Raw genomic sequence first — 15,156 nt, 5'->3', positions numbered from 1 at the left:
CCTCGTGGCAGTTTGAATCTCGTACGTGGGGCATTTCTTCCGGGTTTCCTTTGGCCAATCATCTCGCTTTGCCTGGCTCTGAGTCAGCATTTGGTTTATTTCAGGGTCCTCCCATGTGTGCGTGCGCATCTCTTAGCCAAGATGGATTCCAGCGAAGAGGCCTGTGGGTAGGTTGACATCACTTACTATGGGGTGGCGCCCCCCTCCATTTTTGTCCTTCAAGGAGCCTTTCTGTGTGTGTGTAGTCGGGAAGGTCTCCTTGACTTGGAGAATGAGGAATATGTGGTCTCTTTATCTCTCATCTGGGCAGGGCTCAGCTTCTCCCTCCTGCTGTTGTCTTCATCTTGGTATATCTGTCCACAGGGGACAAACTCAAGGCGCTCAGCCTGGGGCCCATCTATCTCCTGCCTCGCTCTCCCCCACTTTGAGGTCTTACCACTTGCCTTCTCATCTTCCTGGGACACCATTATCCCCTCTCTCTTTTTAGAGCTTTTTAGAGCATATCCTTTAGATCCAAGATCAAATGGCAGATGCTCTCATTAGAATCTTTCCCTGATGTCTCAGCTCTGAGACTGAAGCCAATTCTATGTGTTCCCACCGTGCCCTAGATATCTTCTGTCACGGAGCTTTGTGAATACTGCATTACCATTGCGTATTCAATTAATTGTCTCCTCTGCTAGACTCTAAGTCCCTTCAGGCAAGGAACATATCTATTTTATTTAGCTGAATTTCTAGCATAGTCCCTAAGTTCCTGTTTCTCTTGCAGCCTACAAATTACACTAAAACATAATCACTAAAACCGTTTTGTTTTGCTCACAATTCCATGAGTCAGGAATTCTGAAAGGATTCACCTGGGCGATTCATCGCCAACCCACATGGCTTCCTCTGGTCTTTGGGGCTGTGAGATCAACTTTGAAGTGAGTTTCTTCACTTACATGCCTGACGTTTCAGTGCTCCGTGACCTCTCTCTGGCTCCTTATGGAGTCTTATCCTCCAGGGGCTCTCCACCACAGCCCAGGCTTCTCATAACATGGCGATCTCAGCGGAGTGGCACTTCTTACATGGCAGGGAAAGGAAGTTGCCAGGCCAGTTAAGAGCTACACTCAGAACTGGCGCAGTCTCACTTCTGCCACATTCTGTGGTCAGAGCAGTCACAGGGTCCACCCACACTCAGGAACTTAGAACTAAACTCCTTCTCTCGATGGGGGGGATGGCAGGTTCTCATCCCAGAAGCGCATTGTGGATGGAAGATATTGTTATGGACATCTTTGCAAAATACAGTCTGCCACGGACTGATACACAGTTAGCTTTATTAAGTATGAGTGCCTTAAAATCGAATCCTTCCATGTCTTAAAGTATAAAGAGTAAACCATTCCCTAAGCCGTGTCCTTGTGATCCCTTTGGTCTCAGAACCTAAAAGTTCCTTCACCACAGTTAGTACACAGTCAATGTTTAAAGAATGAATACATTTTTTACTTTATTTTATTTTATTTTATTTTATTTTTGCGGTATGCGGGCCTTTCACTGTTGTGGCCTCTCCCGTTGCGGAGTACAGGCTCCAGACGCGCAGGCTCAGCGGCCATGGCTCACGGGCCCAGCCGCTCCGCGGCACGTGGGATCTTCCCGGACCGGGGCACGAACCTGTGTCCCCTGCATCGGCAGGCGGACTCTCAACCACTGTGCCACCAGGGAAGCCCCGTTTTTTACTTTTATGTTTACTGATTAGGGGCATTATAAATAGTGTAATGTATATGAATAAGAAATTACTGAGCTAAAACCATTATAACTTTGCAACATTTAACTAGATAAGTATTTCATACTTGCATTATTATGGATATTGCAATTTTGGCATTCTGATTAGCTTCTGAGATATTCCATTTTTTGTCCAAAACTAGATAAACTAGATGACCAGCATAATAGGAATCTTCTCTCTTTTCAGACAATAACTATGAAAATAATAAAATTAAATGTAATAAATTAAATGTAGCATCAGAAGTGTCTGGTGCTATTGAGTTTACTGTAGTTGATATTTAGTGAAAAAAAATCTCTTGAAAAGTAAAAGTAAATTTTATGTATGGAACAGGAAATTTATAGATATTTTATTACTGTAGACGAACTGAGTATGATATAATTGGAAGGAAAAGAAAGAAGGCCAAGAAAAATTAAATATTTTGTCTGTTTACAAACCAGTTAATGGTTAATTATACAAAGTATTGAAACTATACCAGTTTTAGAAAAAAATCTCAAAGGTATGTATTTTCCCCCTTCCATCTTTTGCCTGGTAAATGCTATGTGGTAAACTATATAAATACCTGCTTTCATAAATTAGTGGAATTTTTCCCTTCTTCTCTTGAACATGCTTATGAAGGCATCATTTTTGCAGGAGCCTAGAGTGTTGTGATTAGCAGCCATGTAGTTGTACATTATTTCAGAAGACACTGAAACCCCTCAGGGGGAAAAATTGAGAGGGTTGAGGTTCATTTGTGGCAAGTCCCACTTGAGTGCAGCATCTTGAAATAGCTTTTTGTTTTGACGCGCAGGCTCAGCGGCCATGGCTCACGGGCCCAGCCGCTCCGCGGCACGTGGGATCTTCCCGGACCGGGGCACGAACCTGTGTCCCCTGCATCGGCAGGCGGACTCTCAACCACTGTGCCACCAGGGAAGCCCCGTTTTTTACTTTTATGTTTACTGATTAGGGGCATTATAAATAGTGTAATGTATATGAATAAGAAATTACTGAGCTAAAACCATTATAACTTTGCAACATTTAACTAGATAAGTATTTCATACTTGCATTATTATGGATATTGCAATTTTGGCATTCTGATTAGCTTCTGAGATATTCCATTTTTTGTCCAAAACTAGATAAACTAGATGACCAGCATAATAGGAATCTTCTCTCTTTTCAGACAATAACTATGAAAATAATAAAATTAAATGTAATAAATTAAATGTAGCATCAGAAGTGTCTGGTGCTATTGAGTTTACTGTAGTTGATATTTAGTGAAAAAAAATCTCTTGAAAAGTAAAAGTAAATTTTATGTATGGAACAGGAAATTTATAGATATTTTATTACTGTAGACGAACTGAGTATGATATAATTGGAAGGAAAAGAAAGAAGGCCAAGAAAAATTAAATATTTTGTCTGTTTACAAACCAGTTAATGGTTAATTATACAAAGTATTGAAACTATACCAGTTTTAGAAAAAAATCTCAAAGGTATGTATTTTCCCCCTTCCATCTTTTGCCTGGTAAATGCTATGTGGTAAACTATATAAATACCTGCTTTCATAAATTAGTGGAATTTTTCCCTTCTTCTCTTGAACATGCTTATGAAGGCATCATTTTTGCAGGAGCCTAGAGTGTTGTGATTAGCAGCCATGTAGTTGTACATTATTTCAGAAGACACTGAAACCCCTCAGGGGGAAAAATTGAGAGGGTTGAGGTTCATTTGTGGCAAGTCCCACTTGAGTGCAGCATCTTGAAATAGCTTTTTGTTTTCAAATAGAGTATATTACATATTTCAAACCGTACAGCTTTATCACACGTTCCCTGGGCTTGCCTTATTTACAGATGGCTTGAATAAATTTTTCTGTCTTTCCTCAGCATTTGCACAGGGTGGTAGTAGTTAAAAGCCAGCTCTCATTTAACATGAAGATGTTTTTGCTTCACAGAATGTGAATTATCCAAATGCAACCATGCTAGCATCCGTTCATTGTGAAGTTGGCTGTCTTACATCCCTTCACTGATGGTCAAAATAGTCCCTTTTGTGCTAAAAAGTCTTACATGTATTTTAAAAAGAAGTTTCTTGTATTTTGGATGTGCCTGCTGACAAAGACTGTAAATTGACTTTTAAGTATGGTATTTTATAACAATCCAAATTAAATAAAGGTTTTCATCCTGTGTGTGTAACACACTCCATATTGAAACAATTATCCATTTTAATCTCTTAAATAACTTCAGCTTTGGCATATCTTCATGTTTCTTCTAGTGCCACACACAGATGCATTAGAAATGACCCAGAAATGAAAAATAACACATTATACTGAAGAACTGTGTATGTGTATATATATCACATATGTGTGTGTATATATATGTGTATATGTGTAATAACACCATTCTTAGAGGAAAGGCCATGGCCTTGGAAATGGAATGTGGGATTAAATTCTAAATTTGATACATACTAGTTGTGGGAACTTTGGCAAGGTCCTTAATTTCAGTGTCCTCTGAATTTCAATCTCCTCATCTGTTAAAATAATAATAAAATAAATACCCTGGAAAGTTGTTGAGAAAATTAAATGAGTTAACATTGTAAAATACTTAGCTGCAAAGTAGGTGCTCAATAAATTAGTTAACTGTAGTATTTTAGTACTCATTCATTTTTAATGCTTTCCATTTGTGTTAGTAAAACATGTTCATTGAAGTGTCTCAATTCATTGGGATAAAAAGCACAACACTTTTTTCTTCGAACAACTGCCATGCCACCCTAACCACTGTGCTATATTGAACTTCCATTTCCCTCTCTATAGCAGGTCCCTAAGTTAGATCTTGACCAGATCCTACATGGTTTTTTGTTTGTTTGTTTGCTTTCTTTTAATTTAAGACCTGGTCCTGTTAATTTTAAAACCATAATCATGCATTTCCAGATTTTTTGCAGATTGCACATGCCTGTGGCCATGGTGGCATGGAGTAATGGGTGTGTTCTGTTTTTAATCACTTCCTTCCTCACTCTTCCCAGTGCATTCTCCCAAGTGCTAAGGCAAGGAAAAGGGCACATAAAAAGAGCAAAGTAGATGAGGATCCGGTCTTCTCTTCGCTTAGCCCGACTGACTGTTCTGTCTCATCTTGCTCTATGAGTATCACAAGAATGGTGAGGGAAGGGGGCTGGCACCAACTTCCTCCACTGATGAAGGACTCAATCCTGGACAGCATCGATGGGCATTTGTAGTCCTTGAACAATTTAGCCACATCTTCAGGTGGACTACCAGTCAGTGGCATTCATGCCATATCTCTCCTCGTCTCCCAAGCCATAGGGTCACCAGATTACACTATATCCTAATGTCACTTACCCTCCAACACTAGTGCTCAGGTCGGCAGGCTTATTTGGAATCTATCCTCTTTACTTCTCAGGAGCACAGAATTTGTTGAGGTGTTGTCATGACTCTTCCAAATGATATTCCCTTTATGTCATCTTTTTAACCTTGCTTAGAGAGCACTGGGACTGTTGAGCACATCACTAAGTAGTCCTCCAAGTGGAAATCACTATATGTGTCCCTTTTTTCAGGCACTTTCCTAATTAGGAGTTAATCTCTTGGCATTCTCCAGCCTTGGGAATAGCTTATTTCCACAAACCTTGCTTTCCACTAATGTCCAAATGCTCTCTACCTTCTCAGTCATCTTATATTCACTGTGTGTGATGGTGTTGGAGGGTAGGAGGACTGCTTTTCACTGATGTTCCCCAGATCTGTGGAGAGATGGCTGAAACCAATTATTGGTAACTGTGAACTTAAATTGTAGGATACTGCTTCATTTTGTCCTGAACTTTGGCACTTAACTTACAGAGCATCAAGAAAAATACCTGTAAGCATTTTGTTAAACAGGTGGAATAATGGTAAAAGCTATATACTTGCAAATAGCTAATAATCTTTATACGTAAGTCATTTGGAGAAAAACTGCTCTTGGCTCTTAGACCTTTTTAATAGACTAAAATCTAAAGGAAATTGTGTCATATGCTCAATGCATAATTTTTCTTTTTTTTTTCTTTTTCGGTACACGGGCCTCTCACTGTTGTGGCCTCTCCCACTGCGGAGCACGGGCTCCGGACGTGCAGGCCCAGCGGCCATGGCTCACGTGCCCAGCCGCTCCACGGCATGTGGGATCCTCCCAGACCGGGGCACGACCCCGTGTCCCCTGCATCGGCAGGCGGACCCTCAACCACTGCGCCACCAGGGAAGCCCTCAACGCAAATTTTTTTAATCCTATAAAATTCTACTCTCTGTTGTCAAAATGAATGAGTCCATTTGCTTACAATGGTGGGAGTGGCAGTGAAGGAAAGGGAAAGGAACATGTTTATATGTTTAAGGAGCAGCCTGTTTCAGGACTGATGTCTGCTGTCTTTGGTCATAATAAGCTGTCAATAATATTCCATACACTTTAGGACAAATACATAGGTGTCAATTTTGAAATAGGTATTACTTACACCTGTTTTAACTGAACGTAATCCAGAAAATAAAACGTAAGGAGACTTATAGATAGTTGAGTATATTTCTATTAAGCTTGAATCAAAAGGTAGCCCAGCATGCTTAAAAGTACCTCTGGGGCTTCCCTGGTGGCGCAGTGGTTGAAAGTCCGCCTGCCGATGCAGGGGACACGGGTTCGTGCCCCGGTCCGGGAAGATCCCACGTGCCGCGGAGCGGCTGGGCCCGTGAGCCATGGCCACTGAGCCTGCGCGTCCGGAGCCTGTGCTCCGCAACGGGAGAGGCCACAACAGTGAGAGGCCCACAAAAAAAAAAAAAAAAAAGTACCTCTGGTTTTGAGGTAAATTTCTTACAACTCAGAATAAAACCTACAATGCTCTGATTTCCCGTTGTTTTTCCTGAACAAATTAGCTCCACGGAAGCAAAGACTTGTGAATTTCTTGGTTAACTTGTGCTTTTGTGTCCTAAGTAATGAGCTAAGCCATACCTGTTTATTCACTTTCCTGCAGACGGCAGCCGGTGAGCCCTCCTCCACCTCCACGGCCGATTTCCCCACCCCATACGTACGGCTACATTTCAGGACCCCTCGTCTCAGATATGGATACGGATGCGCCAGAAGAGGAAGAAGACGAAGCCGACATGGAAGTAGCCAAAATGCAGACCAGAAGGCTTTTGTTACGCGGGCTTGAGCAGACCCCTGCCTCCAGTGTTGGGGACCTGGAGAGCTCTGTCACTGGGTCCATGATCAATGGCTGGGGCTCGGCCTCAGAGGAGGACAACATTTCCAGCGGACGCTCCAGTGTTAGTTCTTCTGACGGCTCCTTTTTCACCGATGCCGATTTTGCCCAGGCGGTGGCAGCAGCAGCAGAGTATGCTGGTCTGAAAGTGGCACGGCGCCAAATGCAGGATGCTGCTGGTAAGTCGTCCGCTTTTCTCCAAGCTGGAAAAGAAAATTCGATGTGCATTTGTCAGTTGCTGATTGGCGATCCATAATCTTATGTTGCTGATTATGGAGATCCATAATCTTATGTCCTATATGAAATGCAACTATTATTACTCTTTTTTGGGGGCTGCCTAAGGAAACCAAGGTCCAAGATGATGATGTAGCTTGCTTATTCCCTTTTTCATAACAGGCTTTTTAAATCTTCTATTTTATTTTTATTTAATAAATCCTATGTAATGTGAGTGAAGCTACCTGAAAAGTCTTCATTTTTAACATAGTCTTAGCAAATACATGTACAATTTCTTTTGGAATGTATATGGTCAATTAAATGAGGTTTGTATTATATGGTTTTTTCTAAGATGTAAAAAGTCACCAAAATAAAATTCATTGAGGTAGTTCTCTCATCCCATTTAATTAGAAAGTGTCTAGGAGAAATAGATAAATGTCCAGAGGGGACACTCAACCATTGGAAACTGGGCTGTTTCTCCTTAACCCCCATTCTCTTCATGCCCTCTCAATTAGAACACTCATTTAATTGAGAAGATATAAAGATGTTTGTACTATACACACATTTTCAAGCATAAGTATGTTCCACACTTAAAGTATATATTGTTAATCTAATAATTTGGAGAGCAAGTTAATCCAAACGCTTATGTATTTTTTCCATCTATTTTCCCTTTTCATTGCCAGTAGCCTCTTTTTAATTACTGTATATCCATTCTTATGTTTTAACCCATTTTTACTTATCTCCCACTCCCAACTCTGTTTAGAAAGTAAATAATATGAGAAAGAAAAAAAATTTAATTTAAATCATACATTTATCACATGATTTTCATTTTTGTAGAATGGAATATGTACATATATACATTCATATACATGTTGAGTGTATGTATATTTCTTGCAACCAAGAAAATACGAATAGAATAAAAATAATGTGGTCAAAAAGAGAGCTATTTCTGAGAAAGACTATCACAACAAATCAATAATTGCTCTTTTGTTCTATTTTTCTTAGTTTAATAACTATCATATTGGTAGTTTTCCATGTTCTCTTCAGATATTGGATTGGTCATTATTTCTTATCAGTGTAGAATACATTCAGAGAAAATTTAACTCACATCATAAAGTTTTCTTTTCCTATATATTATTTATCAAGAGTGTGTTACAGGAAAAAAAATGTCTAATATCTCTCAAACTATTATCGTAGAATGCATACTTATTTCAGCCAGCCCTATACTTTATGGTATTCAACCAAATTTCCTTTTTCTCTCCTAGTTGCTTCTGGGTATAATAAAATAAGTATGCAAACATATCTATCGTTCCTAATAAATAAAGAACATTTAACTTTATATATAGCTTTTGTTTCTCCTTATTTTTTAATCTTCTGTAAAAAAAAAAATAAGTAAGTGAAATTAAGCATCTCAAACTACTGCTTTCAGATTGCATTAAGCGTGTGTTTCAGTTCATTAAATCAACAAGACATAGAAATAATGTTGAAAATGCATCTGCAAACGACCTTATGCCTTAGGGTCTATGAGCAGTAGATGGCCTTACACGATAGAATGAGTAATGGGTTCAGTCTCAGCCCTAATTCTCTTTTCATGGATATGTAACTTTAATTGTAATAGTCTCCATCATAGCTAAAAAGAGTTCGGTTTAATATTTTATTGTATTGTAATTTAGTGGCCCTTCTGGTTTTCATTCGGTTTATAATTATAATGAACTAAACAGGCATTGGACTCTGCTTATTAAAATGTTCTTTTCAGGAAAGGGTGCTGCTTATCATATGACTTGAAGTTAATATGAATGAATAATCCAATAACATTGCTTCTCACTTGGCTGCATTAATGTCTTTTATTTAATATGCTTCCGTTAGCACATTTAAGTGTGTTGATTTTACTATATGCGGCCTCTTCTGTTTATAGCCGAAACACATATTGTCTAGGTCTCTCTGAGGTTTCTTGTAGTACAACAGAAAGTTCTGGATTTGAATCTCTGGAATTTCAAGGAACCAAAATAACAAAGGTCAAGTGTAGGGCCAGTAGATCTCCACTGCCATTATGGATTAAATATTTTGTGCTGTTGTAATATGTCTCTGTAAGAAAAAGCCAGAGAATTGGAGAGCACTGCAGTGCACTATGTCTGATTAGCAGATTCATTTATCACCTATGAATACTGTCCTTCTGAAATCAAATAACCAAAAACAACTACCTATACCATCACCAAAAAATATAAAAGTCTCTGGAGGGGGTCACTTTAAATATCCATAACCAGCAAATAAATATCTTGTGAGAGAAAAGGGGTGTGAGTAATTTTTGGCAGGTCTGAATACGTGAGCTAGCTTAATTCCAGGCCACCTTAAGAGAAAATACCTGAGAATGTATTAAGATACTAGGAATCTGTCTTCAAAGAATAGCACAAACATATTTAATTAAAATAAGGGATGTATTTTGTACTGTTCATTCTTAGAACATGGATTTCTTAAGGGCCCTGGCTATTCCTTTTGAGAAAGCAACAGACATTGGATATCTTACGTAAAAATTTAATTCACATTTTTGTTTAACCATAACACTTTAGTGAAGGTAGATGCAACAGTCAAAATGCTTTTCTTTAATAAATAGGTATCAGAATAAAAGTACCATGGTTAAAGAAAAGAGCCTGAAAATGCTTTTAGGGTATTTTTTCCAGTGGATAGCTCAAGCAGAATAAGAAGAATCCTATTGTTTACTAGAATAGTTTACTTAAGCTTTTTTTTTTTAATTAAGGATGTTTATAGTTTTAGTGTTTTATTTTGATTATTAGTGTTAAATTAAATTAAACTTTATGGGTGAGTTTGGCTGATTTTTTTCCTCAGGCCGCCGACATTTTCACGCATCCCAGTGTCCTAGACCCACTAGTCCTGTCTCCACAGACAGCAACATGAGTGCTGCGGTGGTGCAGAAGGTCAGACCAGCCAAGAAACAAAAACACCAGCCAGGACATCTGCGCAGAGAAGCCTACACAGATGGTAAGTCCATTGAAACGGATGGAAACATCTATGAATCTCTCCTCTTTACCCTGGCTCTCCAGGACTTGAAAATGCATCCACTGACATTAGCAATTACATTAAAAATTCATTAAACAGTAAGCCTCATATTACTTATAGGAATGATCGACTTCCATATCTTGTCAGGCATCTCAAGTCCCTGAAGTTTTCTAGTAAGTAGGTTATTTAAGAAAGTAAAACAATGTATAATACTTTTAATATTCTTAAAAGGTTATTATATAGTCTTAAACAAATAGACATTATTGTAGTTGGTGTCATGGCATAGGGTTAACCTTCATCACATTCACTGATAACTCTTCCGAAATGTCCTCACTATTTTTCCTGGTGAATTTTGCATTCAAATAGAAGACAATAAGCTCATTTGAACATAAATTCTAACTATAGTGATGATATGAACAGTTAGTCTGTGCCCCAAAAGGCAAATCGAGTCATCTTCCTTCGTGCCTTCACGTACAGTATCCACTCCCACTGAAGAAGTAAGGCTTGTATTCTCCAGGGAGCACAGGGGAATACCGCAAACATTGTGATGTTGTCTAGAGAAAGCCTTTAATGAAAGCGCCTCAGGTGGCCCGGCATTTATTAAACTGCCACCTTCTCGTTTTATAAAACAACCCCAAGGGCTTTGTTGGAAATTCATGTAAGATAAACTCTCTCAGACTCACCCATCTTGTCAAGTTTGCTGAATCTGCTAAAGGGTTGGGGGGAGAAGGTTGTCACAGGCGCCATTCCCCAACCTGATAGAACCTTCATCACCAGTCAGCAGTGTTTCACAAAGGGCATCATTTTCCATTACCATATGGAAGACCAATGTTATAGATCCTTATCCAAGGTTACAAGGAAGGTTTTCTGAGGCACTTCTCTGATTCCTGCCACTTGACAGAAAAAATTTAATACAAAGCTCACAGCATGATGAGCACAAGTAATTTTGCAATGAGTGGCTGTCCACGCTATTATCTATACTTTATTCGGAGTATTTTCTCTCACTAGCATCTATCTGATGTTAGACTACATTAAATACTGGCATGACACAGCGCACCTGGGCCTCCTGGATCCTGCCCAGGACTCTTTTGTCAGCGACACTGAGCTGTCAGAATATTATCCGGTTTTGAAGGGTTATTATAGTGGCTTTGTGCATGTTTCCCTCTGTGAAGGGACAAACACTAGGTGTAAATCCCCAAACTCTATTGGCAGTTTTACATTTATGGGATCCCTATAATGGCATTTTACAAGTTTTATAGCTCTTCTATCAGTTTTTATTATCTAGAAGAGGGTGCTCCTAACAGAAAACTGGTCAAACATCAAAGCTTGACGTAAATACATCTAGGTTGAATACATCAGGGAAAAAACCTAGCCTAAAGGTTTGTGTAGCTCTTTCTACCTCTTATTTATACTTGTTTCGAGGGGCTTCTGGCATTGAGTGATGCTTTTAAAAATGCTTTAAAATTAACACGGTATTGTGAAGCAATTATACTCCAATAAAAAAAAATGCTTTAAATAATATAAACATGCCAGTTAAAGGGCATAGTGTTGCAATTACAAATTACACTGTGCTTGAAAACTGTGATCTATATTGATTGCCCACGTTCTGTAGTACTTATTTCAGTGTGTTTAAAAATTAAATATAAATTCAACTAATCCCTGAATAACAGCTATTAAATTGAATGATGAAGCAACCAAGTTATTTTTTAAGTTAATTTCAGAAATACCAAAGAAATATGTTAAAATATTTGAAAGCGAAAAAGTTAATAAGAAATATTATTTAAATTTCTAAATGTTCATTTCACAAGTGATTATGCAGAGTAGTCATAATATATACCACAAGGTAGAAGCCAGTAATTATTTTCTCTAAGTCACAGAAATAGACAAAATTGAGATACAACTAAAGCTGTTTTTTAAGTACTAGCTTTACCTTCCTTTTAGCATTTTGATAACCAACTGTCTTTTAGTTATGTTTACTGTACTGACAAGTCTTGAATATAATTCTGGATGCTTTCTGATTTGGTAACGAAAAAAATAACAAAGCTATGTGTTATTTTATACATTTCCATAATGCATATTGATGAACCAAAATCATTTAAATGTAGATACTTCTTAATGCACCAAATAAAAGAAATGCACATACTCTTGATAGTAGTGATTGTAGCATGGAAACAAACATCATTTTATCAGAAATCATTTTCTCATTTTTTGAAAAAAATATTTACAGTTCCTTCATGAAGAAACTCAATTGCAGATACAATTTGTACAGTTATTAAAGAAAGAGAGAGAGGAAAGGGAAAGAAAGAATTTAAAGAGCTGCCAGTTGTGAAAATGAGAATTAAATATATTAGTAAGACCTGGAGGGTTCTTTCATTTTTGCTTTTTATGATTAAAATACATCAACTATGATGGATGAGTTTGATTATTGTCAATAGACTTCTTATGTGAGCTATTTTCAGTCTATGGTATGTCAGTCGAGTGTGCAGCATCTTTACTTTGTAAATTTTGTTCAAATTATCAGTTTCCTTTGCAGAATTTTTGTAAATTCTATAAGGAGAGATAAATAGTGGCTGGGTCTCAACTGATAAAGAGTAATTTGTGATGATCCTTGTCAGTCAGCTCTGATTAGTTTTCTAGGGCTGTCCTAACAAAGTACCAGAAACTAGGTGACTTAAACAACAGAAATTTATTTCCTCACAGTTCTGGAGGCTAAAAGTCCAAGATCACGGTGTAGGCAGGGTTGGTTTCTTCTGAAGCCTCTCTTCTTGGCTTGCAGATGACCACCTTCTCCCTGTGTCTTCACTTGGTCTTCCCTCAGTGAATGTATGTGCCCTCTTCTTAAAAGGACACCGGTCAGGTTAGATTAGGGCCTACCCTAAGGACCTCATTTTAATTTCATTACCTCTTTAAAGACCCTGTCGTCAAATACAAGTCACATTCTGAGGCACTGGGGATGAGGACTTCAACATATGAATTTCGAAGGGGACACAATTCAGCCCATAACGGCCCACAAGCCCCTAATCCATGGCACTGTGCCATACCTTGTTTGCAGGTAAATGCTAGGTCTCATAAACACTCAGGGAGTACTCATTGCAAAGCAGAAGGCTGCATGCTATTGACACACTGACAGGCAGAATCCAACTCTTTATTTATTTCATATTTGCCGCTTCCAAGTTTAATCCAGATGAAGGGTAGGATTAAAATATATGAATATTTATCAGTCAGACTTTTATCGAGTTAAAGCCAAGCATAAGTGCATTTCTAGGACCTTCTAATTGATTCTTTCCACCGCTTTTCAACCCCTTCTGAAGCATTTACATACTTGATTTAAAAACCAAATCTACATTATTTCTCCAGCTCTACTTTTCATAAATTATAAATTCACCACCCTCTTTGGAATGATGCTGTTTTGACTTGGTATATCATTAACTACAAGGTCTGGGAATTTAAGTAGTTAAGTAAATAGAGTGCTAGATCTCCATAGTGAGTTAATGCCGGCAGAATTGTCTCCATGTGTATGTTCTTACGTATTACTTTACATACATTATATTGGTATTTAGACAGTCTTGTGTAAAGAATGGTGTTTATATGATTGTATAAAGAAAGAGTCTATACATATATATGAGTTCCATAATCCCATTTGTTAAACCCAATTTTAGCTATTAGGGGTATGAACTGGATGAAAGTACTATTTATCACTTTATGAAATATAGAATTGTTTATACTATGATAATCCCTGACTTAACTCAGGGATTTTACAATACCTAAAAAAGAATTTATTTGCTAATCTGTTTATATTAAGAAATTACGCCCACCAGCATTCCCCTCTGTCACTTATATACAGTGGCAATTATATGCAGGAAGTTAGAACTCTTAAAAATATCATTGGATTCTCTTCTCTTTTTCTACCTGTATTATAGATACAGGTATATCTGTATACCTATATAGAGCATCCAGTAACAGATTTTGTCTCGATAGTTATAGATTCCCAAGGCTTTGTATGATCTTATGATAGTGATAATCATCAGCTTTGTGATCCAATAAGCCCAGACATTTTACGATTTGATGATAGTGGCAGTCATCAGCTTCCTGATAAGCTGTGTTTGCAATCAGTTTGAGTTTGTAGCGAGCAGATAGTGCAGAAATGAGCCTGCAGTCACTCATTCGCTCTGCTTCCAGGTATGTTCTGAATTAGGCTTTTCTCCTCCCGTTGTCAGTCCCAGGCTCAGTCTGAACTTAGAACAGCTCAGCCTTGGGCCTCTTGGCTTTAAGCCACTCACTACAATCTGTCTTCTAACTCTTTGGTTATTTTTAATAAACAAGCAGCAGATGAGGGAGAATATCATGATAGTACTTTTTTTTAAGTGTTGTTTTAAAAAAATTCGTTAAAGTCGTAAAGGAGGAAAATCAACACTAGTGACGATGGCAATTTATGTTGTAAGATAAAAAAATCTTTTGATTTTCCCAGATTCTTGGGAAAATTAATGCTATGGACTGTACTTTGGCCCCCATTTTATTTTTATTTTTCTTATTATTTAAAAAATTTTTTTTTGCGGTACGCGAGCCTCTCCCGTTGCGGAGCACAGGCTGCGGACGCGCAGGCTCAGCGGCCATGGCTCACGGGCCCAGCCGCTCCGCGGCATGTGGGATCTTCCCGGACCGGGGCACGAACCCGCGTCCCCTGCATCGGCAGGCGGACTCTCAACCACTGCGCCACCTGGGAAGCCCTAGAAGATCTTTATTCATCATATATAGCTTTAATGATCACAAATCATATTATGTAATTTGATGTAATATCAAGTTATTTTTTACGATACCCATTTAAAGAACATGATGGTTATGGTTTAGTGAGAAATATATCTGGTCTTTGTCCCTGGTTCCTGGCACAGAACTCCTGAAACCCTTGGAATTTCGGAGTGATAAGAGTATCTTCTAGGGCTTCCCTGGTGGCGCAGTGGTTGAGAGTCCGCCTGTCGATGCAGGCGACACGGCTT

The 15,156-nt window shown here is 38.4% G+C and overlaps 1 protein-coding gene across 4 annotated transcripts in view; it reads left to right on the top strand.

Moving 5' to 3' along the window:
- Positions 1 to 15,156, top strand: part of ROBO1 (roundabout guidance receptor 1) — a 952,567-nt gene that overhangs the window by 924,754 nt on the left and 12,657 nt on the right. For all 4 annotated transcript variants that reach the window (XM_007454543.1, XM_007454546.1, XM_007454545.1 and 1 more), the window contains 2 exons: positions 6,707 to 7,113; positions 9,992 to 10,144. In XM_007454543.1, the coding sequence (XP_007454605.1) occupies positions 6,707 to 7,113; positions 9,992 to 10,144 (560 nt within the window). The remainder of the gene's footprint in view (positions 1 to 6,706; positions 7,114 to 9,991; positions 10,145 to 15,156) is intronic.

The sequence above is a fragment of the Lipotes vexillifer genome, unplaced genomic scaffold, assembly GCF_000442215.2.
Source record: "Lipotes vexillifer unplaced genomic scaffold, Lipotes_vexillifer_v1.1 scaffold1816, whole genome shotgun sequence".
Classification (NCBI taxonomy): Eukaryota; Metazoa; Chordata; class Mammalia; order Artiodactyla; family Lipotidae; genus Lipotes; species Lipotes vexillifer.
Note: the sequence above shows the minus strand (reverse complement) of the source record. Positions and strands in the feature narration are given on the sequence as shown.